The 27,878-nt window shown below is 44.3% G+C and overlaps 2 protein-coding genes across 3 annotated transcripts in view; one reads left to right on the forward strand and one right to left on the reverse strand.

Annotated features, from left to right (window-relative positions):
- The window catches only part of XRCC2 (X-ray repair cross complementing 2), an 813,538-nt gene that overhangs the window by 441,347 nt on the left and 344,313 nt on the right, over positions 1–27,878 (forward strand). The window lies entirely within an intron of this gene.
- DPP6 (dipeptidyl peptidase like 6) overlaps positions 1–27,878 on the reverse strand; it is a 257,968-nt gene that overhangs the window by 191,253 nt on the left and 38,837 nt on the right. The window contains exon 1 of one of the 2 annotated variants that reach the window (XM_049785270.1): positions 809–1,069. The exons of the other annotated variant lie outside the window; for it this stretch is intronic. Coding sequence (XP_049641227.1) covers positions 809–1,045 — 237 coding nt within the window. The 5' untranslated portion in view covers positions 1,046–1,069. Of the gene's footprint in view, positions 1–808; positions 1,070–27,878 lie in introns of those variants that run through there. 2 annotated transcript variants of the gene reach the window in all.

Below are 27,878 nucleotides of genomic sequence, written 5' to 3' on the forward strand. Positions count from 1 at the left end.
CCAGGCAGAAAATACCCCCAGTGCGCAAAAGGGTCCAAGCCCAACACACCAGCATCGTTGGGGGCCTAGCCTACCATCTGGGGATCTGGCCTGGGACGGGGATGGGGGCGCCTGGTCTTCTGGGACCAGCACGTTTCTGTTTCTGCCCGGGTCTAGCCTGCAGGTGTGAGCCTGAGTCATCGGTTACTAAGGCGATGCGCAAATGGAACCTTCGCCCCCGGGCACGGTGGAACGCGGTCGGGAGAAGTTTTCATCTGTCTCAAGAGGAAGGCGGCGATGTGGTCGGGCCTGCGGGGGTCTTGAGAGCCAGACCCCCCAGAACAGGCGATGGGCCGGGGTCTGTCACTGGGTTTGGGTGCTGCAACTTTGCTATTTGGGGGCGAGGGTGCCAGGATGCCAAACCAAACAGCTCTTCTCTGGGGGGGGGGGGTGGGAATGCCTGGGAGGAGTGAGAAGTGGGTCCTGCCAGGGTGGGGGTGCTGCGGGAAGGGGGCGGGGTGCCAGGAGCAGATTCGGACCAGTCCCCTGCCCAGGGCTCCGGCAGCAAATGGGCGAAGGGGGTGGGATCAAGGCAGCGCACAGACCCGGGATCCAGCACCGCGCGGCGGACCGCGGAGCCCGGCTCACGCCCTCCCGCCCTGGCCATGGCCCTGGCCTTGGCCCTGGCCAGCCCCGCGGCCCGCAGCGCGCGATCCCCACGGCGGCACCCGCTGCTTCGGTCCGGTTCCCCCCTTGTGGGGAAGGGGAGCGCAGGGGAAGAGCCCCCCAAGCCTGCCAGCCCGGCGCCCGCCACCCCCGCGGCTCTTACGTCCTCGTCGTCAGCGCCGCTCCGCGCCTGGTACTGGAACCGGGGACGGCCACCCGCGCCTCCGCCGGGCTCCCGGGGCGCTCCGGCCGCCCTCGCCGCCGCGGGCGCTCCCGGGGCCTTGGAGCCCGCGTCGTCGTCGGCCCCCGGCCCCCCCAGCAGGCGGCTGGCCTCGGGGGGCGCGGGGAAGGAGCGCGAGGTGTTGATCTTGCCCGTGAAGCGCTGGTACAGCGAAGCCATGGGGCCCGCGCGCGCTCTCGCCGCCGTGCCGCGCCGTGCCCGGGCGAGGCGGGCGACGTGTGTGTGTCTCGGGGGGGGGACTGGGCGCGCCCCAGCCTAGGCGGCCTCGGCACCGCAGCCCCCGCGCCGCGCCTCCGAGCCCACACGTCCCCGCATCGGCACCACCCGGAGGCCGGAGCGTCCAGGGCGCATCTCCGCTCCGCTCCCCGCGCCCGGCTCCGGCTCCGGCTCCGGCTCCTCCTCCCGGCCCGGCCCCCCCTCCGCCTGGCCGTGCGCTGCTGGCGCCGGGGCGGCGAGGAGGGGGCGCGGGGTGGGCGGCGGCTCTGCCGGGCCCCGCGGAGGAAGGGAGGGACGGAGGGACGCGCGAAGCCCAGGCGCCCGGGTTGCGCCCTAGCGAGCCTCTAGCTCGCCTTTCCCACCCCGCTCCGAGTCGCCACGCGCGGGCCTGGGGCGCGATCGCCGAAGCCTCTCCGAGGCCGTCGAGGGGAAGGGACGTCGGGGCGGCGAGGCGAGGCGAGGCGAGGGCCCTGGCCTCTCCAAGCCGCCCCAGTGCGCACCGCCGCCCCGGGGCTCCGAGAAAGCCGGGCGCGCAGCGGCGCTGTGGAGGCCGCTAACTTTCCCCAGGCGACCCGAAGCGGGGGTCCCCCGGACCCCGCCGACGAGGGGCGCCGCCCGCTGGCCGTGCTGAATCCGACGAGCTCGGGCGCCGCGGTGTGGACGGACGCGGGCACTGAGCCGGGCGCTTGCCCCGCGCGCCCCACGCACCCCGCTCCTCTCCGGGCCTTTTCCCTCCTTCGGGAACCTGGCGGGTGCCCCCCACCCGCGCCTGCTTGGGGGGTCTTCAGGCTCTTCGCAGCTGGAGCAGACACTCCTCGGCGCCCCAAGAACAGGGTCAGAAGAGGAAGGGTGCGGTTGCGCTTTTGGTTAGCGGCTGCTCCCCCCGCCTCTGTCCTGGCACCTGGTCACTTCATTAGCTCCCTGTGTGGCTGCAACGAAAAGCCCATCAGCGGGCGCGCAGGCCTTACCCAGCCAGCTCGGGCCACTAGCACCCAAACCCAGAAACCTCGCAGACACTCCCCCGCTCTCCCTGAAATGGCCCCTCCTGGACTCCTGCCCTGCCCTGGCCCTGCTCTGTGCCAAGTTCCCAGAGCAGGGGCTATTCAGACGTCTTGTTTTTCTGTTCTTCTATTTATTTATTTATTTTGCTACGGGCTCACTCCTGGAGTTGCTGGAGGACCACATGGGGTGAGGGGGAATCGAAGCCCCGCTGACCACAGCAAGGCCAGTGCCCTCTCCATTGTGCTACCCATGCCTCCGGCCCTCGGCCTACTAAACTCGCTCAAACACGGCCCGTTTTACGGTTCGCGGTCTCCCGGGGCTACAATGAAGGACACGGTTCTGCAACGCGCGTTTTCTTTACAGCTGCCACTGAAAACAAAGCAGTTCGGCACCTGCTGGAGACCGAGAGCTCAGGCTGTGCGGAGCCACCTGCCGCGCTCGTCTAGTCTAGGGAGACAGAGGCAACAATGAGAGGAGAGGACTTTTCCAAGCAGCCTCCTTGGATAAACGCTCCTCCTCTGCCCCAGCTGCACTTTGATGGGAGGAAGCTGCCTGCGGGAGCCCAGAAGAAAGGTGCAGAAGGCAACCCCGCTGTTCCCCAGCACCCCATCCTGACCTTTGCCAGCCTCAAGGGCTGCAGGGGTCTACTTATGTAACTTGCCCGCTGATGTAATGTTTCCTGTGCCCATGCCAGCATGCCGGGGGCACGCATCATACATGGAGTACGCGCGTCTGCATGTGAAAGGTACATGCCTGCACCCCAAATCTGGTTCTTAAATTTCAGACTATCTATGGAGAAAGGCTTCACCGGGTGTGCACACAGACAAGCTCACGGGCCCTGCTTCCAGATTCTGTGCAGAACGAGCCTGAAGGATTCATGTTACGGACTAGGCCACGTTAGAAAATAGAAGTGAAATAACGTTCGGGGCCGAAGAGATAGCATGGAGGTAAAAGGCGTTTGCCTTCCATGCAGAAGGTCGGTGGTTTGAATCCTGGCATCCCATGTGGTCCCCAAGCCTGCCAGAAACTATTTCTAATCGTAGAGCCAGGAGTAGCTCCTGAGCGCTGCCGCGTGTGACCCAAAAACGAGAGAGAGAGAGAGAGAGAGAGAGAGAGAGAGAGAGAGAGAGAGAGAGAGAGAGAGAGAGAGAGAGAGCTTGAAGAGTAAGCTGTGTGGAGTAATCTCTGTTAACAATTATGAAGTAAGAAAAGGAACCACTGGTGGAAGACCTGAGGAACACTTTTTTTTTGTTTTGTTTTGTTTTTGGGTCACACTCGGCAGCGCTCAGGGGATCATATGGGATGCCAGGATTCAAATCACTGTCCTTCTGCATGCAAGGCAAATGTCCTACCTCCTGCTATGTCTCGGGCCCCTGATGAACACTTTTGAGTGGGGGGGAAGCAAATCTGAGAATTAAATGACAAACATGAGGGGCATAGGACCTGGGAAAGCAAGAGTGAATGCTGCATGAGGTGGGGAAACTGGAGCAGCCAAGAAAAGTCACCCTCTAGGGCAGGGGTCTCAAATTCAATTTACCTGAGGGTCGCAGGAGGCAAAGTCGGGGTGAGGCAGGACCGCATAAGGGATTTCACCAAAGAAGTCCTCAAATGTCATTATTCATAGTTTAATGATTTCTTCTGAACATGAATAGAACATTGAATGAAGATCATGAGCAGTTCTTCTGAACATGGCATCTTTTGCTATTCCTTGCTGCCAGAGACTTGATAGTGCTTCTTCTCACAAATCTGAACCACGTTTGGCTTTAGAGAAGAAGCAGTTGAGACCCTCAGTATGGCTTGAAGATGATCATCATTAAGTCTAGACCTATACTTTGACTTATTGAAGTTCAATGTGGAGAATAACTTTTCACACAAATATGTGCTCCCAAAAAGGCACATGCTGTGCTTGAACATTCGGAAAAGCTCAGGGAAGCTGGGGGGCAATTCTCTCAAAAATTGCCCCTGCATGTCTGCTTTTCCACTAATCTCCCTGAACTTGGCTTTGAGATCAGAGTTGCATTGCAGGTCAATGAGCTCCATTTGAAGCACAGGAGGGGCATCTTGCACATCAAAGGAAAAGGGGTCCACAAAAATTTGGAAAGTGGCTCTGTGCTTTTTAAAGTCTGCAAATCTGTGATCAAATTCCTTCTCTAGCTTAAAAATAGCAGCAACATATTTCTCACCGCTGAATGGTATGCTTGCATTCACAAGTTTCTTGCATGCTGGGAAATGGCAAAGGTTTGTCTGAGAGAGCTGAGATTTGCATAATACAAGTTTTGTGGAGAATTCTCTCATGTTGTCATAGGCAGCACTGATAAGCTGCCCGGGCCTTGTAACATCTTGTTTAGTACATTCAGCTTATGTGTGATGTCAACAAGAAAACCTAAGTCCATAGCCATTTGTGATCACTCAACTCAGAAACAGCATTCCCATCCTTCTCCATGAAGGCTTTTACTTCTTCTCTCAACTCAAAAAATCTTTTCAGGACATTTCCCCTGCTGAGCCAACGTACCTCGGTGAAATAGAGCACATCTCCATATTCTGACTCCATTTCCTCTAAAAAAGCATGGAACCTCCTGTGCTTTAAGCCCCTGGATCTGATTTGGTTGATGCATTTCACAACAACAGACATCACATTGTCACACGGCAGGCATTTACTGCAAAGGGCCTGCTGATGGATAATGCAGTGAAGATCAATGGCCTTCTCTACATCCTCCTCTTCAAGTTTTTTTCTAAACAAGTGCCACCAGTCCATTTTTCCTCCCTGTCATCAATGGCGCTCCATCGGTTATTATTCCAACAAACCTCTTCCCTGGCAAACCTGCATTCTCAATGACATCACACAGATGCCGAAATATCTCATTAGTGGTGTCTGGCCATGCATTGGAATTATTGTGAGCAGCTCCTCTGTCAATTCAAAATTGCAATCAACACCATGGACATAAATTGTGAGCTGCACAGTCTCTGTTATATCTGTGCCCTTGTCAAGAGCAACTGAGTATGCATCAAAACATTTGGCTTTCTCACACAGTTGATGATAAATGTCACTTGACATGTCAGAAATGCGCTCTGCCACAGTGTTGGCAGAAAGGCTGATTTTGCTAAACTGACCTTTCTTTTCCAGACAGATAATACTTGCAGCTTGTAACATGTGATTTATTTTTAACAAACTCTTCTTCTGTGAATGGTTTTCCTGCCTTAGCAATCATCTCACTAACCATATAACTAACTATCTTCGACTGATGCATCATTCTCTTTGGTTGCTTTCTTGAAGAAATCTTGTTGCCTCATTAGACATGCTTTAAGACTGGCAACCCGCTTGGCTGTCTCATTTCCTTGATATTTTGCACATTCCTCAGCATGTTTAGTTGAATAATGGTGTTTCAAGTTGTATTCCTTGTGCACTGCAACTTTCTCTGAACAAATAAGACATGTGGGGATGCCCCTGTGCTCAACAAAGAAATACTGCGTCTTCCACTTTTCCTGAAATTGTCTGTGCTCGTCATCAATCTTTCTCTTCACTGCAGGCTTTGATGAAGTCATGATGAAGGTATGACAAAATCTAATTCTGTAATAAACTTCTGTCCCTTCTCTCCCTTAGGCCTCCGATAATGCAAGGGACAGCAGGCAGGAGTAGCGGAAATGACATCTGCACTAGGCGCAAAGTATTCGCAATTATTTGCAACCAAATATTCGCAATAAATAATCACATTAGTAAGAAAAAATCGCAAAAAATCGCATTAAACATTTGCATACCCCAAACGGAACTGCTCGGGGTATGCGAATGTTTAATGCGATTTTTTTCTTACTTATGCGATTTTTATTGCGATTATTCAGTAAGCGAATAATCGCGAATACTGCTATATTTGAAGGCCGGCCGTGGGCCACAAAATGTTGTACAGAGGGCCACAAATGGCTCGCGGGCTGCGAGTTTGAGACCCCTGCTCTAGGGGTTTTGGGGGCGGGGTGCCCCTACACTGCAGACTTGTTCAGACAGGAACTGGCTGCTTTTGTTCACCTTGTGCTGGTAATACTTCTGTTTAAAACGACAACTGCAACATAACTGAATTCTGCGAGCCTGTGCCAGCATTCCAGCACTCACCTTCCAATTCTTCTTCTGCTCTGGGACACAAATTGCTAGAATTGGGTCATAGTAATAACACAACAAGAGAGGTGTTTGCCTTGCATGCAGCCCACCCAGGTTCGACCCATGGTATCCCATTTGATACCCCTAGCATACCAGGAGCAATTTCTGAGCGCAGAACCAGGAATAACTCCTGAGTGTCACCGGGCGTGGCTCAAAAACCAAAACTAAAAAAAAAAACAAGGTGCATAAATCTTTGAACATCATCCAAGACCCTGCAGCCCCAAAGGGCAAAGCAGTGAATATTTCAGAATAGTGAGGTAATGGCATTGCAAGTACTACTGGCATAAGCATTTCATGTTTACCACCCAGAACCAATTCACTCATCTCCTTCCACAACTTTTGCAGCCCCCATTACCCAAATTAGGATTTTAAAAAAAGGAGTAGGAAAGATAGCAATTGCTCCTGTTAGGTGGGCATGGACGACCTAGGGTGCAGCTTTGAGAAGGGACTTTCTCCAGGTCTTTCCAGTCAAACAATGTATCTCTGAGGGTCCTGGAAATCCCTATCGAATAGACATGTGTAAAGTAAAAATCCACAAGCTGCGAGACCACCCCAGGCACTGTATTTCTAAATCCCACACATCCAGGTCTAAAGAAGCAGGGCAGTGGCAAAGAAATAATACACCAAGCAGTCAGGAAAAGATGGACATGGCGTCTGTGGCCTTTTGCCTCATGCTCTCTGCCTTGGCCCCAAGACAAGACTGTCTTTCCTTTATTCAAACCAATTCTTAATACCAGGAAGGGGAGTAATGCAGGTGGACTTTTACATACCAAAAGAAGTTTAGGTTTAGAGATTTAGAGGAAGGTAGGGGAACACCTTTGTTTGGTGTTGATAGCTTGGTATCACCTTACATTTCCACCCCTTCTGTTTGAAACAAAGAGAGAGAGAGAGAGAGAGAGAGAGAGAGAGAGAGAGAGAGAGAGAGAGAGAGAGAGAGAGAGAGAGAGAAGTTACAAAAGTTTTGTTCTCCTTTTCTCTGCCAGATCAGCATTTAAAGAAATGATTGTTATTTTGCACAGGGACAGTAAAAGTTGGCTGTAATAGTATCAGAGTTTAAATCATATACATCATTCTCAAAATAACCAGCTTTTCCCATCTTTATCTTATACATCTCACAACATTTTTCATCAATTTCTCTGAACATAAATATTAGAATCTTTCTGCAGATACATTTAATTAGAAAATTCTTAAACATTCTTACACTGAGCACGGTAATACAAGTCTAGAACATTCGAGTTCCTTTTCATAAACTTCATTGAACAAAATCACAAAAACATACATTGAAAGGTAAAAGAAATAAAATCATTGTTCTCTGCAGTTTCCCGAGGACTCGCCCTTAATGCCCTAGACCCCACCCCTTCCTAAATCCCAAGAACTTGTCATTGACCAAAAGACACTTGCAAACCTTGTGACTTGTGGCCATCTAAATCTTGCAAAAATGTAACTGAGCAAATGTCAAGTGTCACATACTTCCTGAAATGGACCACCCTACTGTAATTTTCCACTGAAAGCTATATAAAGGCTTATATTAAATCTGGTTCGGGGCTCCTCATCCTTTGGCTTATATTAGGTCACGTTGAGAGCCCCTGCATATGCTTGCATAATAAAACCCCTTGCTTTTGCATGGTCTCTGCCTCTTGGAGTCATTAGAGGGGTGCATGTGGAATTCCTGACCTTATCATATGGAGGTTCCACCAAGATGTTTACTGCTCCATCGAGATGGCCCACGGGTACGGTGATCATCGAGATGAATGGCCTTGGGGAGTGTGAGCCTCCAAGGAGAGTCTCAGATCACAGCCCCGAGGGACGTCTCAGGTGGATTTGCCGGCCCCAAGGACACTTGGAGATTGCCATTTTTGCCATTTGTAGTCGAGGTGAAGCGTGAGCCTCCAGGGACAAGGCCCTCTGCATTTGGTTATATTTTGGTAGTATCCTCTAGTATCTGGGAGGAAATGTCTGATTTGTCTGATATTTGTATCTGTCTGTAACATTGTTTGACTTGTCCGTGCTGCTTGTTTTTGCTTTTGGCTGTGTGTGTGTGTGTGTGTGTGTGTGTGTGTGTGTGTGTGTGTGTGTGTGTGTGTGTGTGTGTGTGTGTGTCACCCCCTTAGTGTTGATGGAATTTGGCTTGAATGCTGTAGAAATTGCAAGGCAGGCGGCAGGGTACAGATCGCAAAACTCAACTCTCCTTACTGGCCAGAAAGATGATTTCGTCCTGGGGGGAGTTCGAATTTTATAATCTGTCACCTCAGCCGAAAGGCAGAATTAAAAAACAAGTATCCAGCGAGCTAATGTTCATGAGAAATTTATAAGACCCATTGATAAGAGGTCTCAGAAGATTGTGAAACTTGTGATGTGAAGTATGCAGATCTCTGTGTGTGTTCTATGTTTTTTGTTTAAATTGTGTGTTCATATTGTGTTGTGCAAAAATTTGCTTTTTATTCGTTTTGCTTGTCAGTTTGTATTTTGTGTTAATTTGTAATCTTGTTCAAATTGCGTTTTAGAATTGTATTATGCCTTTAATATGCTTATGGTTGAGGAATGCTGCATTTTTTGAGTGTTTAATATTGCTAAAATTGCTAAGGTTAGGTAGCAAAATTCCATAACTGTACTGCGGCCAGATACCTAATGCAATCTTAAGATCTAAAAGGTGAAAATGCTTTAAATGTCCTTAGTGAGTAAAATAGGAGACAACTTAGTTATGTCAGATGTAAGTAATTCTAGCAATGTGTTTTCTAATTGGGAAAAATAAAGGGAATAAAAGTTTTAGGTATCTGAATAATCTGCAAACTTTTTAAAATTGGAGTAAAAATCAGTTGTATTCAATAACTCTAAAGTTTATAATTTAAGTTGCTATAGTGGTTGAATTTTAAAAAGCAATAGTTATCAAGTACCTTGATAATTGGTATTTAAAAATGCAATAATTATGGGCACTGTTATAAAATTTGGTATTTGAATTTCTAAAGATAAAAAAAATCAACAGGGTTGTTTTGCAGTAGGCTCTTTTGGACTTATGATTAGTAATAAAGCAGCAAGAGTATATGAGATAAATTTTTTTACAAACTGCTAAATAATATGCCTGAAATAGTTACAGAGAAAATAAAACTATTTTGGATAACGTTCTAAGTTATTAAGGGGAACAAAGTAATTAAAATTGAGTAAACAGATCATACTTTGGAAATTAAATTTCTCTTAATTGCAAATTTTTTTTAAAAAAAAAGCCCTTTTAAGAGAATTTGTATTTTTTTTTTTACTGGTTTAAGAATTACGTTAATTTGGTATATAGGAAATTTAACGTGAAATGCTTATAAGCATAGGAAAGGACTATAGCTTTTAATATTCATTTCATTTTGGTTAAATGTTTTAATTAAAAGTCTTATATTATTAATGTAAAAGGATATGTGGTTATGCAGGACGAATAAAATGTGGATTTAATGCTGGGGAAAAAGGGAATTTCTCGAAAAGAGTAGGCAGTTGGTTGCAAATAGAACTGAAGGAAAATTATAGAGTGAATTTGAATAATGTGAAGAAGGTAAAAGTATGGACTAAAGAAAGGAGAGGTTAGAAACTAAAAAGGAAAGGAAAGTAGGTGAATGCAGAAAGTTTAAGAATGTGTAGAAGAAATTGAGGGTTTATACTAGGAAAGAAACTGCATAATCAAATTGGATAATTATCATTATACCGTGTGTTTACATGCTATGATGTTCTTATGCTACGGGGTGAAAAATGGGATAATAATGAGGTCTTATAAACATCTAAAAGATAAAGGTTTTAAAGGAAATAATTGAGAATTTAAGACAGATCATTAAGGTTCAGTTTAAAACACTTTTAAAAAATTGGTAACTGTTAATTATACTTTTTAAAAGTCTGCCCAAAATAGTAAGCATTCTTCTTGCTATAATGTTGGGGCCTGAATTCTGAGCAAGGAGAGATGCCATTTTGTAGAAACCACATGGTGTAAGCCACATGTTAAGTCTTCTCAAACCTATTTCCATAGACCATGCCACAAGCTACCTGGCCCAACCAAGTTTCCTATCACAGAAGGACAAGGGAACAGTAGAAAGGTACCCCTAGACAAGAGCCAATAATTTTTTTTAGGATCATCAGATATCTCTTCCATATATATAATCTTCCTTATGACCTTGGGCAGGGCTCATCTCCTTCGGCAAATGGCCCTGGCTGGCCAGACTTTGGGGTTCTTGTTGGTAATGGATTAAAGTATTAACCTTTATTCCAGTTGTGCATTCTCATCATTCTACTCTGGACCCCTACATTTTCCTGCCAGAGATATTGATAAATGTGCTATAAAGAGCTTTGTGAATATGGTCATGGTTTAAAGAATTAAAAATAATGGAACTCTTACTGTAAAAAAACCTAGGCAATAATCAAATGGTTTTGGGATTTCCTGTGCAAATTTGAGTAACATTGCTTTTTCTTTCTTTCCTGGCACCTTTTAGTACCATTTATGTGTCATTCAAATATTTGGCCTTAGAGACTGGCACAAAAGATTGGATAATGCTCTTTCCTTCTGCCCTCTGTAGGGCCAGGAATACCCCTACCCTTTCTCTTTGCAATCTTACCCCTTTTGATAATTCTGCTACTGTTGCTAACAGTGGGAACTTGCATCATTAATCGTCTGATTGCTTTTATTCAAGAACTGATGGGGGCGGTAAAATTGATGGTTATTAGGCAGCAATATAAGGCTCTTAATCAAACAACTCAGGATCTCTAGGGTTAGAGATCTCCCATAAGAGAAGTGGGAAATGATGGGGCCGGGCGGTGGCACTAGAGGTAAGGTGCCTGCCTTACCTGTGCTAGCCTTGGACGGACCACGGTTCAATCCCCCGGCCTCCCATATGGTCCCCCAAGCCAGGAGCAACTTCTGAGTGCATAGCCAGGAGTAACCCCTGAGCGTTACCGGGTGTGGCCCAAAAAAAAAAAAAAAAAAGAGAAGTGGGGAATGAAAGGTAAAATAAATAAAATCATTTTTCTCTGCAGCTTCCCGAGGACTCGCCCTTAACACCCTAGAACCCACCCCTTCCTAAATCCCAAGAACTTGTCCTTGACCAAAAGACAATTGCAAAGCTTGTGACTTGTGGCCATCTAAATCTTGCAAAAATGTAACTGAGCAAATGTCAAGTGTCATGTACTTCCTGAAATGGACCACCCTACAGTAATGTTTTACTGAAAAGCTATATAAAGGCTTGTTAAATCTGGTTCAGGGCGCCTCATTCTTTGGCTTATGTTTGGCCATGTTGAGAGCCCCTGCATATGCTTGCATAATAAAACCCCTTGCTTTTGCCTGGTCTCTGCCTCTTGGAGTCACTAGAGGGGTGCTTGTGGAATTCCCGACTTTATCAACATATACAGTTTAAATATAAGCCAGGAGAGATTTCTGACCCCATAGCCAGGAGTAACCCTGAGTGTCACTGGGTGTGGCCCAAAAAAACAAAAACAAAAAAATGAATACAGGTAGAACACACAGTTCAACCAGCAATATAGTGACTGATGCAAATAGGATCAAGAGATTAACCTAAAAGATAATTTTTTGGAGGTAACCTAGATGCAGGAAATTCTGAAAGCGATTTCTCCTCAATTGGGCTTCAACTGTGCTTGAATTATCCATCTCTACCTTCTTCACCTTTTTTGTAAGGCTGCTTAGGTCTGGGATAGAAAGGCCTTTGGCTCCCAAGCCAGAATCTAGGCAGGGAGACCCGCTCATCTTCCTGCTGTTGGTACCCCTCCAGTGGAGATTTCTCTTTGGCTTCTGCCAAAGTGACCTCAATAAGTTGCTGCAGGCTGCGGGGGGGGGGGGGGCGCGAGGTGCTCACACAAAGCATGTTTGGTAGAAGAAAGGCAGTGGGGCCTTGACCTCTGAGATGCAACTTAGGGTCTTTGGCTCTCTCCCCTTCACTGCATGCTTTTTTCCTATTTGAGGGGGCCTCTGCCACATTCAGAACAGGGGGCATGTGCATTGATATTCCAGTGAAGGGCTCTGTACACAGTCCAGCTGAAGGAGACCGTGATGGAGATTATTCACCAGAGGGTCAAGGTACTCACCATCATTGGGGGTCTTCTTGGGTCTGGAGTCTTGGGTCACTGTTCAATACCAGTTGTAAAATAAACCCCACAGCTTGTGAGAGCACCCCACACACCTTGTTTCTAACCTCTTAGGCAGATGTGTTTGAAGAAGTAGGGTTGTGGAAAATAATACACCAAGCAGTTAGAAAATTATGTACATGGCATCTGTGGCCTTTTGCCTCATGCTCTCTGCCTTGGCCCCAACTGAGAACTGCCCTTCCATTATTCAAACCAAATCCCAATACCAGGAAGGAGAAGGTAATAATCAGGTGGGATTTTACATACCAAAAGAAGAGGTTTAGGTTTAGAGGAAGTTAGGGGAACACCTTTGTTTGGTATCATCTTACATTTCACCCTTTCTTATTGAAACAAAACAAAAAGACATGCCCTTCCCCCTCCTGGAGGAGGTACTAGAAATTCTGTGATGATAACGTCTTGTGGATTCTTGGAAATCAAGATTGGAAGTCCTTATCACTACCCAAAACCGTGTCCACCACAACCCCATGTTTGACCTTGTTTCCTAGCTTATTTCTCTGTTTATTAAACAAAGTTGTGACTCTGTGTTTCTTGTACTTGTGATCAATTTGCGCAACAAACATGCCAGGGCACTGGAGTCCATTAAGTGCTGCAGAAATGCAAGGACAATCATTTTTCAGCAACAAAAAAACAACTGTCGGCCCTACATGCAAGCTAAGCATACAGGAAGCTCAAACATAAATGGAGTTCAGCAGCCTGAGCATGTTTTTGTGAACAGAACGACCTTTTATACATCTAGAAAATGTGGCTGTGCTGTGGCAATGGCCCCAATCCTGGGAGAGAGAGCAGAGGGCAGAGCCACAGTTAATGTTTTCATTCCTTTCGGATAGATGAGACAGCCATGCCACCGTCTTCATGAAGGACTCCAAACTAAATGCCAGGAATCTCTGAGCACCTTGAACCTGGTGTTCAGGTAAATACGTGTTGGATTAACACGTAGGCCCTACCCTACTCAGTATCTGTTCTCCAACACATGGTGTGATCTGATGTTGTATTACAGGGTTCCATCACACTCAGTATTAATTCTCCACCCTACAGCATGATCTAAGTTCTTGCTAATATAAAGCCCAGGTCTCAGGAATGCTTGCTTGGATTCTCTGGTCTTCCTCAGTGAGCTACCTTCTGTCTCTTAGAAGCATAAGGCTGTGTGTTGGAGTTCCTGGTTTGTGTGTTAAAGTTCCTGAACCCATCCTGGTCCCTTTCACTGTGTGGATTATTTCCTACACTGGAGTTTGCTTCCAGACTGAAGTCTTTCCAGTGTCCCAGTTTTGGAGCCTGAAGATTCCTTCTCAGATGGTTCCCTAATTAGTGACTCTGCCAATGACTGGTGAGATATTAATTCTGTGGTTTCTTAAGTAAATTTTACCTGCCTGGTTTTTTAAGCTATGTCTTTTTGGTTCAAAGTTATGACAATTTTTGGTTGGAGGATCCTGGCTTTTCCTCATGGAAATTGCTGGTCAAGATAAAAACATACTGATATAGTAATTTATGCATTGGTAACTCTGGTAGTGATGTTCTTATTTTTATTTCACATATATTGGGAGGTGGAAAAATGCAGGGTGAATACTCTAACTTCACACCAAAAGTTTTTGAAGTGCTTTGTAATGTTTCTAAAAGGCCTGTAAAGCCAAACATTAGAAAGGCATATCCTGCTGTTGCACATAGGTGTTCCACTGCTAGGCCAGAAGAGCCTCTTGTTGCTTCATTTGATGATATGGGCTTCCAAAGCCCATATTCCAAAACTATTTCCAAAAATGATATTAAAATGGTCCAATTAGAAGCTGAATCAGAAGGAATATCTGTAAGATTATCATCCACCCCCCCCCACACACACACCACAGCTCTTTCAAGAGTGAGGAATAGACCCGCTTCACTCACAATGGCTACTTGTTAGGGATATTGCCATTAGCACAGAATCAGAACCAAAATCACGCCATCAGGAAAACAATCAAACTTAAGCCTATGAGGGTTTAAATATGGATTATCTTGGTCAGTTTAAGAAAGTGTGCTAGGAGTATATGGTCCTCTTCTTCCATTTTGTGTTGAATTTCTTGGTGTCTGGAGTGATGGTGGATGTTGGACTGATCAGGATATCAACACTGAGCAAAATTCTGCTTGAGTGCTTCTCAATATGTGGTTTTCTGAAAGTTTTAGGAGTAAAATTAATAGCCTAGATCACTCTGGAAGTATAGTTAAAGGAGTCACGTTGTATTACGAGTTGCTCATAGGAGATGAGGGGTTCATAGAAGTAAATAAACATGCAAGACTACCCTGTGCTGCGAGTTTTTGTTCTTTTTTTTGGCCACACTTGGTGATGCTCAATCCATCCTAGGTCAGCCACATGCAAGGCAAATGCCCTACCACTGTGCCTCTGCTCTGGCCTGTTGGAGACTGTTTGGAATCATTAAAAAGCCCTCTCACTAATCAAAATGGAGTTTCTGAAAGTCTTAGCCAAAGTGCTTACAAGCCGCATGTGGCCTTCTTTGCCCTTGGACCCAAAGAAACAGAAATAGCCTAGAGCTAGGGAGTTACTAGGCTCCAAGATGTCCTTGTAAAGACAGGGGTCAAAAGGCCCAAGCTGAGATTAGATTTTGTATTTTGTTGCTCAAAAATAATGTAAATCTCTTGACTGATGATAATCTTATTAACCTTGGAAAATCAAGATGTTCCCATGGAAAGTTACAGCAATTCCTACTGTGCCTCGCCCCTATTCTCTCTGTTTTGCATTGTCTATAAAAGGCCTATTTTTTCTTTTATGAAACGGACTCTTGATCAGATCCCCTCGTCTCGAGTCTCATTATTTCCCAGTCCCTCTTCTATTTCAGGCCAGATTCTTCTTCGAGAACTGCGAATTACTGACGTGGTCCCCAGCTTTACCCGCTGGTCAGGGTCCCTGGAAGACCACACTGGCCCACCCTGTGCTGTTTTGAGAATTGTCAGGGAACTTGCTTTGAAGACTTGGTTAAAAAAATGACTCAGAAACTGAATACAAAGGTAGTTATATAAAGATTTTCAGAGAGCTACGGAGCTATATGCAGACCTTCTAGGAAAACTGACATAGGCTTTTAAAAGGCATATTAAAGATACGGGAATTCAGAAACTCCTGACAAAAACTTTAGCCTTTGATAATGCCAATGAAAATTCTCAAGTTATACCTCATTAGGGAGGAAGATGTCATAGGATTTCTACATGCTTGTAGAAATGTGAGAACTTACGTTTATCCTCCTCTGTCCCCCATCCCCATACTTACAATTATACCCTCCAGTCATAAGCTATTCAACCGCAAACTCTGGGGAATTAGATCAGTGGCTTTTATCTAAGTAAAATCCAGCCCCCTGAATTTTGCCCAACGTGTGGCAGGGAATATCATTAGATGAGAGACTGTCTTTCAGCTTCTCACTATCTCTCTGGCAACTGGAGAGGTGTCCAAAATTAATCTCAAGAGTTCAGGTCAGATGCTTTAAGTGTGACAAAATGGGGCATTTACAAACACACTGCAGGACACAATCCTTTTTGTACCAGCTCAAGGACCCGCTCCCTTGAGACCAAGACTTAATCAACCTGTCTTTCTTGGGAAACTGGGTCAGGGGTCAACCCCGGCCCTTCAAAATCAGGGAACCTTTTCATGAATAGTTCAGCTTAAGTTCATTAAAGCTTGCCACTTCAGGAACCTGTGATCTCAATATACCCTGCCCTGAAGATTTAACTATAATTCCAGCTCAATTCCCTTAAAAGATTAGATTTGGCATAACAGGGCCAATGCCTCCAGGGACTTTAGGGGTGATTCTAGGAAGAAACAGTTTACGGTCAAAGGAATCGTTACTCACCTGGAAATGATAGATTCCGAAATTGTTGGAGAAATAATAGTCCTTATTTCTGTACCTGCAGTTTGGATTTTTTAAAAAAGTAAAAACAACTTCAATTTTGTTACTTCCTTATGCCTGGCAAATCTGAAGTGCATCATGATGGGGGTTCAAAAGTACAAACCCTGAGGCTTCTGCTAATTCATTTATAAATTTTACTGCTAAGCTTAAAGAGGAAAAATCCAATGTTAACCCTTGAAATTTAGGACAGGAAATTTGAAGGAATGTTTGACTCTGGCACTGTGATTTCTTTGAGAAATTCCTAACTGTCCTAAATGTCCTAATTCAAGACACTTCTAACCGCTTAGAAGGAATAAGAGAGAGATCTTGCCTCCAGATTCTGTTCACCAAGGCACTAGGTATTTGAAATGCATAGGACCAGAAAATGAACAGGCTGTTTCCTTGCCACACAGAGCTACAGCTTCAATGAACCTTGTGAACATAATTTGCATAAACAATAGAGGACAAAATATAACCCCCCTCATTCATTAACTCAGAGCTTTTGCCTTTTTAATTGGGGTTATTGGGTTAAAGTACCCAGAACCCATCCCGATTGCATGGAAATCCAATGTTCCAATCTGGATTCCCCAGTGGCCCATCTATAGTACAAAACTAGAGCCACTAAGAAACTTAGTCAATGAACAGCTGAGACTGGGACACAATGAAACCTACTTTTCTAACTGGAACTCACCAATATTTGTAATAAAGGAACAATCAGAAAGCTGGAGTCTTTTATCTGGTTGAAGAGCTGTTAATGCACCCATAATTTCTATGGGGAAAGTTACAGAATGGCTTATCTTCACTAGCAGCCATCTCAAAAGACTGGCCTTTGATAGTAATTGGCTTAAAAGACTGGGGCTGCCAACAAGAACAGAGCACCAGCCCTAAACCCCACATTGGGTGCTCCCCACAATCATCGAGGGCGGCAACAGAGTGAAGGAGCCTCGGTTCTCAGCTAGATGTGTCGAAGCACCACTGCAGAGTATGGAGCATGTTTTTATAACATTTCAATTCATGCAAAAGATAGAAATTTCTTGCCTTTTCTGTTCCATCTCTCAATAATAGAGCCCTAAATTATTTCAATGGACAGTTTTGCCTCAGGGCATGGAGAACTCACCCACCACGTGCCAATATTTTGTTGATGCGCTTTTAAGTCAAGCTTGTAAAAAGTTTCCCAGGCATATTCGATTCATACATGGATGATATTTTAATAGCCAGCCCTACTCATAGAGAATTACATGTTTATGAACTTGTCAGCTGATTTCAGGGTGATGGTTAACAATAGCCATAGAAAAAAATCTAGACTTTGCCTCCATTTCAATACTTGGGCTTATTAATGGAGCATACATCAGTGTATCACCAAAAAATTTTCTATTTATCAGAAAAATATAAGGACTCTTAATGACTTTCAGAATGTTTAGGTGATAAAAATTGGATCTACCCCTCTCTTGGGATTCCAAACTCAGAACTCAGCAACTTATTTAGTACTTTGGAAAGACATCTGGACTTAAATAGCCCCAGGTGTTTAACTCAAAAAGCCCAACAGGAATTCTATTTTTTCATGGACTGGCTCCAAAAGTACTATTTTTACAGGTTCATTACCGGAATGGTGGAGCTTTTAATTTTAATTTTTGCAACTCCTCATTCTTCTGTGGTTACTATTGCTCAGCTGTCTGGCCTATATACTGAGTTTATTTACACAATAAGCAACCTCACACAGTTGTATCTTATTTGGAATTGGTCACTGCTTATTGTCAAAGCAAGGCTCAGAGCAGTGTCTTGTTAGGTTTTGATCCTGAAATAACAGTGCAGCCGATTCCAAAAAAAGAAAATAGATTGCATACTACCTCTCAATGAGCCCCTTCTATGAGACCTATCTGATTTTTCAGGAGAAGTTTCCTCCCATTATCTTGCTGGAAAGAATTGGGATGTCTTTAAGAGGACACAGTTTGTGATTTCCTCTATTATTCACTCCTACCCTCTACCTAACCTCTACATATACCCACGTTTTACATTGGTAGTTCATCATCAGGAAAAGGTGGTATCATGGTCTTCTGTGAGCACAACAGTCCATACAAATTACAAGTTTGCTCAACAAGTGGAATTTTCTACTTTAAATTACTCACTATCACATATTTCAGAGCTGTGCAACATAGTAAGTGATTCAGCTTATGTAGTAGGATTGTTCCCAGATGTAGTAATAACCTCTTTAAATGTTCATAACCAGATTGTTCAAGATTTGCTGCAGTAATTACAAGCTTTTCTGCAAAAACATTCTGAGCCAATATTTATCACTCACATAAGAGCCCACTTATTCCCATAGCTCTAGGGAATAAAACTGCTGATCATTTCGTCATGCCAATATTTAAGTTATCTACAATAGAATATGTAGTGCTACATACAAGTGCCTGACATTTGCATTTGAACTATCATATTCCTTGGAGGCCAGCCAGATAAATAGTCGATGCATGTACCATTTGCATGCCCTTGAATAAAAGAACACATGTAGCTAGAACCAATTCCTGATGTTTACAAACTAACGAGTTATGGAAAACGGAGATTACAAATGTTGTCTCCTGTCCAAAAACACACTTTATCCATGTAGAGGTGGATACTTATTCCCATTTCATATGGGAAACACCATTGACTACTGAATGAGCTAAAGCTGTTTGCACCTTCATGTTACAATGTTTTTCTGATATAGGCATCCCTAAATCCATAAATACAGACAATGGCCCTGCCTACACCAGTAAAACTTTTCTTTTTTTTTTTTTTTTTTTTTTTTTTTTGGTTTTTGGGCCACACCCGTTTGACGCTCAGGGGTTACTCCTGGCTATGTGCTCAGAAATCGCCCCTGACTTGGGGGGACCATATGGGACGCCGGGGGATCGAACCGCGGTCCTTCCTTGGCTAGCGCTTGCAAGGCAGACACCTTACCTCCAGCGCCACCTACCCGGCCCACCAGTAAAACTTTTCAATCATTTTGCAAAAAATGGCAAATCAAACATATCACTGAAATCCCCTATAATCCACAGGGCAAGCAACAGTTGAAAAAGCTCATAGACAGGGGTCCTCAAACTTTTTAAGCAGGGGGCCAGTTCACTGTCCTTCAGATTGTTGGAGGACCAGATTATAGTAAAAACAAAAATTATGAACAAATTTCTATGCACACTGCATTTATCTTATTTAGAAGTGAAGAAACAAAATGGGAATAAATACAATATGTGGCCTGCGGGCCGTAGTTTGAAGACCCCTGTGAACCTTCTCAATTATTAAAATATAGAAGAGCTATATACAACTGCAGAAAAAACACTTTATAGAAGATGCTCAGGTATATAAAAACAATTCACCTCTTTTGGTAAAAATGAATAATGAATTGATTGCTGGTTATCTTCTCATTTGAGGAAGAGAATATGCTTTTGTTTTTACAAATGGCAACCCTGCCAAGAAACTCGGGGTCCAACTCTGCCTTGTCAGAAGCAGGATTCTCACAAGTAAAAAAAATCAGACACAAGTGCATGATAAGACTACAAACATCTCAGAACCACAGATTACAGGAAAGGACGAGGGAGAAAACAAACTGAGACCTCAACAGGTAACCAGGACAATAAGATAACATCACACAAGAGGCAGAGATTATCAGGAGTGGAAATGACCAGTTCCAGATTCTTGGATCTGTAGATGAGGAAATTGGTCCTGCTCTCACCATATTTCATAATTTAGGAAACATTTCTTACATGAACTGAGTACTATAATGCCTATATAACATTCCAAGTTTGACTGATTAATTAACAGAAGCATTATAAGTAGCAGAATCATTATAAGAAGGAAATTAACAGGTCAAATTCGTTGGGACTTAAAGGCAAAGTGGCAGAAGAGTTTGGCAAGATTATAAAAGCATTGTGGGCAGGACAACACAGGTATATCAACCCAAAGAATTTAAGATAACAATTGGAAAGATAAATGATAAGTTTTCTGGAGACAGTCAACAGAATCCACATGAAATAATTCAATTCTTTTTTTTTTTTTTTTGGAGGGGGGGGGTCATACCCGGCAGTGCTCAGGACTGGCTCTATGCTCAGAAATCTCCCCTAGCAGGCACAGGGGACCATATGGGATGCCGAGCTTCAAACCACCGCCCTTCTACATGAAAGGCAAACGCCTTACCTCTATGCTATCTCTACAGACCCTAATACTTCTATTCTTGATGGAGGGTCTTCATCAGAACTGAACAAAGCTTATAGGCAGAATAGACATATATAGGAAAATAGTAATCATCTTGTTGACTGAAAATCCATAAAACAAGATTGTCAGAAACACAAGCAGTTTGATGAATCTATTATTGCTATACTTTTCCAAGGCCAGCTTAAATCAATAATTCAATGCCTCTTCTGACACCAAGAATCTCAGATAATGGAGATCTTTATTCATTTACCCTTGCCTTTGGCATCTACAGATAAATACATGTTGCAAGGTTGTCTTAAAGTATTTTTCAAAGAAGAAGAACTGAGAAACAATAGAGATTATTGCATCCAATGTAGCACACAGCAAGACTTCTTAAAACGGACAGAAATTTGGAAATTACCATTTGTGCACTTAATATATTTGAAATGCTTCTCCTATGATGGCAAGAAGATAAAAAAAAACTACAGACCTTTGAGGGTGCTGGAAGGCTTGGCAGGCCCCCAGCCGTCCCCCTCTACTTCCCCCAGTCTCCAGGCCTTCCCTGAGTGCCAGTCCAGGCAGCTAGAAAGGTGAGTACTGGGAGGACTCTAGGGGTCCCCAGGCTTTTCCCATCTCTTCCCCAGCACTGGGTGGAAATGGCATGGGGAGGAGGGCGGGCAGATGTCTGGCTTCCAGTTCTCTACCGAATCCTTTCTTGATCTGGAGGCTAGCTCTTGCTGGCATGGAATTTGGGAAGATCCCAGGCCAAAGGCCTTCTCCCTAGCTTGGGGTTGCTGGGAGGCTTGGCAGGCCCCCAGCCATCCCCCTCTTCCCCTGGTCTCCAGGTCTTCCCTGGGTGCCAGCCCAGGTGGCCAGAAAGGTGGGGAGGACTCTATAGGGGTCCCCAGGCTTTTTCCATCCCTCCCCCAGCATTGGGTGGAAACAGCATGGGGAGGAGGGCAGGCAGATGTCTGGCTTTCGGTTCTCTACCGAATCCTTTCCCCACTAGCTTGGGGAGTGCTGGGAGTTGCTCGGTTGAGCTGAGGCAGTCAGTCACTGGCAGCTTTTTTTCTCACTGGTCTCCATTTTCAAAACCGCATGGGGGCACTTAAGGTATGTTTTTCATATGCAGAATGTCCATCTTGTATTCTGCCCCTTCCCACATCCTACAAGTTCATTTCTATTCCTTCACTCCCTCACCCTCAACCATCATTACCCCACATTTACCCTTTTTACCTTCAGTACTGCACAGACCAAATCACACATCAAAGTGATGTACCAGATTTAACACCCCCCCAACTATTTCAAAAGACATAAAAGGGACACGTATATGTCTTTTGAATATTTTATATGTATTTCCTTAACAGGGGTCACTCCTGGCTGTCTGCTCAGAAATAGATCCTGGCAGGCACGGGGGACCATATGGGACACCAGGATTCGAACCAACCACCTTTGGTCCTGGGTCAGCTGTTTGCAAGGCAAACACCGTTGTGCTATCTCTCCAGGTCCAACAGCTATAACTCTTACTAAATATTCTCTTATACAGTGACAATTTTCCCCACTTTTTTTCTGTTTTCTTTGTTGATCTGTTCAATAAGGAATTCTGGTAGAAGAGTTTCTCAGTTTAAAGTTTATGTTTGAACCAAGTCACGGGAATTGCTGAACTTGTTCTAGCGGCCCCATATGCACCAATAATGTCACGTGGCATTGTTCCTCTTTTGTATAGGCACATTAAAATGGGAAAATATTATACATACAAACAAGTTATTATCTAATAGAGATAGGAACACACAAATCTTGTAATGTAATGGGACCTTACACCCTGAACATTGTCATAATGACCTGGCTCAGGCCTCAGCAGAATGGGCATTCTCCATTCACTCCTGAACCAGGGATGCCATCTACAAAACAACCAAGGTTGTCTATAACATCACCTGGAAGCGATCTTCTACCAGGAAGACCCTACTGCTGCTCTGACATTGACCTACTCAAAAGAGACTTCCCTTAACACTGAGAAGACTTAATAACAATTACGACCTGCTTTCAGGACAGGGCTCTCTGCTTTGCCCTCTAATTGTGAGGTGAAACTAGAAGACACTCCACTTCATCCTGAGTTCAATGTAGGATATGCACAGATTCCAGGATCTTTAACTACAGAAACCTGACACCAACAACAGTGACTGGGTTGGACAACCTAGTATGCCTGAAGCCTAGATTTGGTCTTATGCCAGAAAACTTCAGGGGTAAGGTCTCCTTGTATTTAGGCCAAGGCTTTTCCTTTCCATGCCCCCGATATTTTGCTGGACTTATGCAAACAATTGCCACTCTAGCACTATTTTTGTTGTGCTCCTTTGACTCTAATCCTTAAAAAAAAACAACCACTTAAACTTTTGAGGTTAACTTAAACTAATATGCATGTGCATGTATCTGTAAAAAATACTATGCCTTCAATGCTAAAGGAGTTACATAAATTTTGTGGCTTTATATTGCTTTGTGTACTGCTAAGAAATGTTATAATGTACTATACAATCTGAGGACTTGAGGGACAAAGTAATTGTGCCTGGGTTTTGTTTTATTTTTCTTAAGGTTCTTTGACTGAAAGTTCAAAATTAAGGTGTCAGCAAGGGGATTTCTTCTGAGAATTCTGTTTATGGGTGATTGTCTTCCCACTGGAACTTTACCTTGTCTTTTTTCTTTGCATCTTTGTTCTCATAATAAAAAAAAAACTTTAAAAATTTTGATGATCAATACGTTTCAGAAATCTCCAACTCATTTGTGAAATCTTCAGCAGCTTATATTCTTTATATACTTCAAAGAGACCTGCTGCAACTAATACAGCTGTTTAAAATAGCAGATGTTTAATGGAATGCTCTTTATAGATAACTATAATAATGTTCTAACATTTTTACTAATAGGAAACGAGCTGCAGGATGCAGTTGGAAGAATAAACTCTCACTACAGTGTTCACTATTAAAATGTTTTAATGTCTTAATTTCTATTCTATTATGGTTCCAAGAACCTTTTAGTGCTTTTGTTCACAGTGATCTGTGATGATATAGTTTGGATGCCTTTGTTTCACATTATAGTGATATATTCCATTAGACTTTTCATTATGTCTTAAAAAATATTTTTTTTGTGCTACACCCAGTGACACTCTGGAGTTACTCCTGGCTATGCGCTCAGAAATCAATCCTGGCTTTGGGGACCATATGGGACACTGGGGGATCAAACCGTGGTTTGTCCTAGGTCAGTCACGTGCAAGGCAAATGCCCTATCACAGCATCACCGCTCTGGACCCTTAACAAATATTTTAAATCATTCATTTTCTATATGATTATGCCTGGTTGTATGATCTAATGCCTCTCTGCACAGATATCTTTGAATAAGGCATCTGAGTGCCATGGACTCTTGCTATAGTGCTCAGTCATTGAGTATGCTTTTTGCGATTTATTTTTTATTCAGGCTAGTTTTCTACTATATCATATGCTTTGTTTTCATTTGCCTTCAGGAAAGGAACATGGATGTTTGAGACATGTTTACAGTGCTTCAAGGTGTATACTCTTGTTACAGTGTTCATTACCACATTTTAGACTTGAAAACTGATTGTTTTGGGAATGTTCTGTGCTCATTCTAGACATGAAGCCTTTTTCAGCAAAGTTCCCAACCATCAATGTGATCTCTAAGGAACTATACATTTCTTACACCTGACATGCCAGCTTTTTATTTTGAAGTGCTTTGACCCATTCCACCTGGGTCAATTTTCCTAATGAAACCTATGGAATGATACTTTTGTCCATCTGTGTGTGTGTGTGTGTGTGCATATGTGTGTGGTGACCACCTCTATGTCTGTTTAATGTCCATTCATATTGTACATAATGTCTGTCTATATTGTATATAGCCCTTCCTTCTAATATATGACTATTTCTTTCTCCCAGGAAGATGATGCCACCACTGCTGCAGCAGCTGAATTTGTACTTATAGTGACATTCTGGCGTGTTTGAAGGATCAATATAAATCAGCCCCACTGAACTTGCTACTGGTGTAGGTGTGCTGGAAGGGGCAGTGCTGGCTGCCTATTGGTGTTGGGGGCTGTGGATGGCCCTACACAGAGCAAGGGGCTCAGGCAGCACTATTGGCATATGAACTGTTATGATCCTCTCCAGTGGCTTGTCCTGCATGAAGGTCTCCTGCTCTGTCATCGCTTTGGCTGCTGCTGCTGTTGGAGTCACTCAAGTCATTGACCTGCAAATCACCCTCAAAGAAGAAGGCAGGCACTCTGCTGTTGAAGTGTTCTTGGCACTCACTTTTTTACCACTTCCCTTCATCATAGACTATTATTCACAACTACTTTTAGCTTTTGAGAGATCCTCAGCTCTAGAACATTTCCTGATCTGTGACTGCTATGAACCACTTTTTCAGACTCCACAATATACGTTGGTGACTAAAATTGTGATCCAGAATTTATCCTCTCCTCAGACTATCTAAAAAGAATTATAGGGTATATGTATACACTTAATTTATATACTTCTTCAGTGTATCTCTTCAACATATATATTTTATGTATATTTTACTATGGAGTTATAACTTTCACCCCTTTTCTTTATATTAGCTAATAGTTCTTAGAAGATAGTATAGATAGTACCCTTGAAGTTTTGTTCTTTTAATAGAACCAGAATAGGAATTATTTGGTTTGTTATTATCTTCCATTTTTCTTTTTTTCATGGGCACTGTTTTTGCATGGCACTGTTCTTTTTGTATGGGCACATTAAAATAGGAAAATATTAGTTATTAAGAGGAGTTATAATCCATTAGGGATGAGAACTCAGTAATTTCTCATTACAGAGGGCCTTTCACTCTGAACATTTGCCATAGGGACTTGTATTAAGTTTTAGCTGCTTGGATATTGGCTGACTACCTCCTGAACCTTGGGTCTCATATTTGGATCCAACACAGTTTCTACACCTACAAAAGGAATTGACCTTCTATCAGGATGTATGTTAGATGTGCACCAACTGGCTATAGCCTGGGCTGTGCTCTCAACATTGAGAAAAGTTCCAGAGATCAGTCTTTCCAAACCCTGAAGAGGGAGGGGACAGTCTGTCTCCTTCCAGGATACTCCTGCAGAGGATTAGAGGCCCAAGGCCACCTTCTGGCTCATCATGTTGACGAGCTTTGCATCTTTACATCAGCCTAGCCTGGGTAACCCTGATGTGACAGAGAGACCATAAAGGTGGATTGGCCTAGAAAAATTGGAGATCATCTAGGCATGACTGGAACTGCCTTGGCACATACTTGCCCTGGGGTGGTCTAACACATTAACTTGACTACGGCTTGGAAATCAGCAATGCATTGCTTTGAAGGCAGGCTTCCCTGCCTCATCACATAACGGTGAGATAAAACCAGGAGACGCTTCAAAAGATCCTGACTTCACCATAGGATATGTGCTAGCACCAATACTTCCAATTACTGAAACCTGACTGTGAAAGCCATGATTAAGGGGAATCTTGAAGAGCTGAATTTCCCAGGGTGTTGACTCATTTCTCTTCTTTTGAAAAGGGGGTGGTAGGGTAAATAAATTAGTAAAACCTTGCTCAATCAATGAAAAAATAACCAAAAGAAAAAAAGGTAGTTATAAGTTTAATTTTGTTGTTTGTGTGTGTTTTGTTTTTGTTTGGTGTCACACCTTACAATGCCCAGGGCTTACTTCTGCTTCAGTGCTCAATGGTCACTCCTGGTGTTGCTGGGGATCAAATCTGGATGAACCATATGCAAGGCACCAGCCTTACCCCTCTACTATCTCCCCAGTTTAATTGTAACATTTAAAGAAAGGGAACTTGAATCCAACACAAAGGTTTTTGCCCTTTCCAGATTCTGGTCCATTTCCCTCCAGCATCTGTTCATACATTTCTAGGGGAGGGAACATTCCCAAGCCCTCCACTGAAAGCAGGACTGTGCTTATTACTGCCTGTCATCGTCAGCAGTCCATGGGACTCTGATCCCAGCTCTTCTCAAGAAATGGGCCCTGCCTTGGACCTACTGTGGGCCCACAGTGCCAGCCTTGGGAACTGGCAACGCATCATTCACTCCATAGGGCTGTAGCTGCCTGGAGGCAAGGCCCACATGAGATAGTCCTACTCACCTCTGTCCATAGAGTCCAGGGTTGTGTCCAACATGTCTGTATGTGCACATGTGTTGTATATATGTGTCTGTCTGTGTTGCATCTCTGCACGTGTATTTGTTGTGTGTCTCTATGTGGCATCACCTGTGCTGCTTCATCAAAAAATAGCCATATGGCCCAGGGCCTTGCCTTCAGTGCTTCTGAAATACAGACTCAGGGGCCTGAGAACCAGGTATCAGTCGGCAGAGAACATCTTTGCCTGTAGGAGGCCTGGTTTGATCCCCGACACCACATAAGATCCAGGGATCACAACCTGAGCACTGCTGGGTGTGGGACCCAAATAAACCCCCTCCCCCCAAAACCCCCACAGCCTCATGGCACCAAAAAGACCCAACTTCTTCAGGCACAAAGAACTTTCCTTTGGAACTCATCCTCCCAAAATTGCTGGGCAAGCAGCCATGAGCTAGGCAGTGTGTATGTATTGGGGTGGGGGTAAGCTGTGCCTCAGGCAGACGAGCAGTGCCCTGGGCAGTGTCCCGGTCTGATGGACATAGAGAAAGCCACACTCAGAATGTCTGTGAAAACTTTCACTCACACACATATATGGTTATTCCTCACAAATTCCACACCAATCCTCCTATTGGAATTGCACATGCGTGTGAAGGTGGGAAATTACCATGAATATATTTTGAGGGGCACATGATAATGTTGGGGACCTTGCAGAGCTCTGTGCAGAGAATTGCTCCTCAAGCAATTCCCATGTCTATCCCTTTGAACAATTTCCCTGGCCTGATGCCTTGACCCTTCACCCTGCCTCAGGAGTTTTCCGAGAGCAGCTGGATGGAACCTTTTGTTCTCTGGGCATGCTGGCCTCATTTCTGAAAGCCGGAAGCCCATGGCATATCCGATGATTTCATACAGGACTGGGAACAGAAAAGGCCAGGAACAGGCTGAGAGAGGGAATCCATTTATCTTGAGTCTCTGTCCAAGCTCTGAGTACTGAGTGATGTTTGTCCTTTGTCTTGATCTAGTGGGGGCAAAAAAAATAATGGGAGGAAAAGACGAAACACTGTTTCTTTGGTCCTGGATCTCTTCCAAACTCTTTAGTCTCGGCTCTTTCCTCCACCAGCAACCCTGACCTTTCCAAACCACCTGGAGCATTAGCACAGCGAGAAGGCATTTGCCATGCACATGACTGACCCAGGTTCGTTTCCCCAGCATCACATATGGTCCTGAGTCTTCCAGAAGTGATTTCTGAGAGCAGAGCAAGGTAAGCTCTGAGCAATGTCCAGTGTGACCCCAAAACAAAAACAAAAAGCATATCCCAGCCAGGTGGGGAAAGCCTGGGACAAAGCTCTCCAGCAT

Source organism: Suncus etruscus, chromosome 13 (genome assembly GCF_024139225.1).
Source record: "Suncus etruscus isolate mSunEtr1 chromosome 13, mSunEtr1.pri.cur, whole genome shotgun sequence".
NCBI classification, from domain to species: Eukaryota; Metazoa; Chordata; class Mammalia; order Eulipotyphla; family Soricidae; genus Suncus; species Suncus etruscus.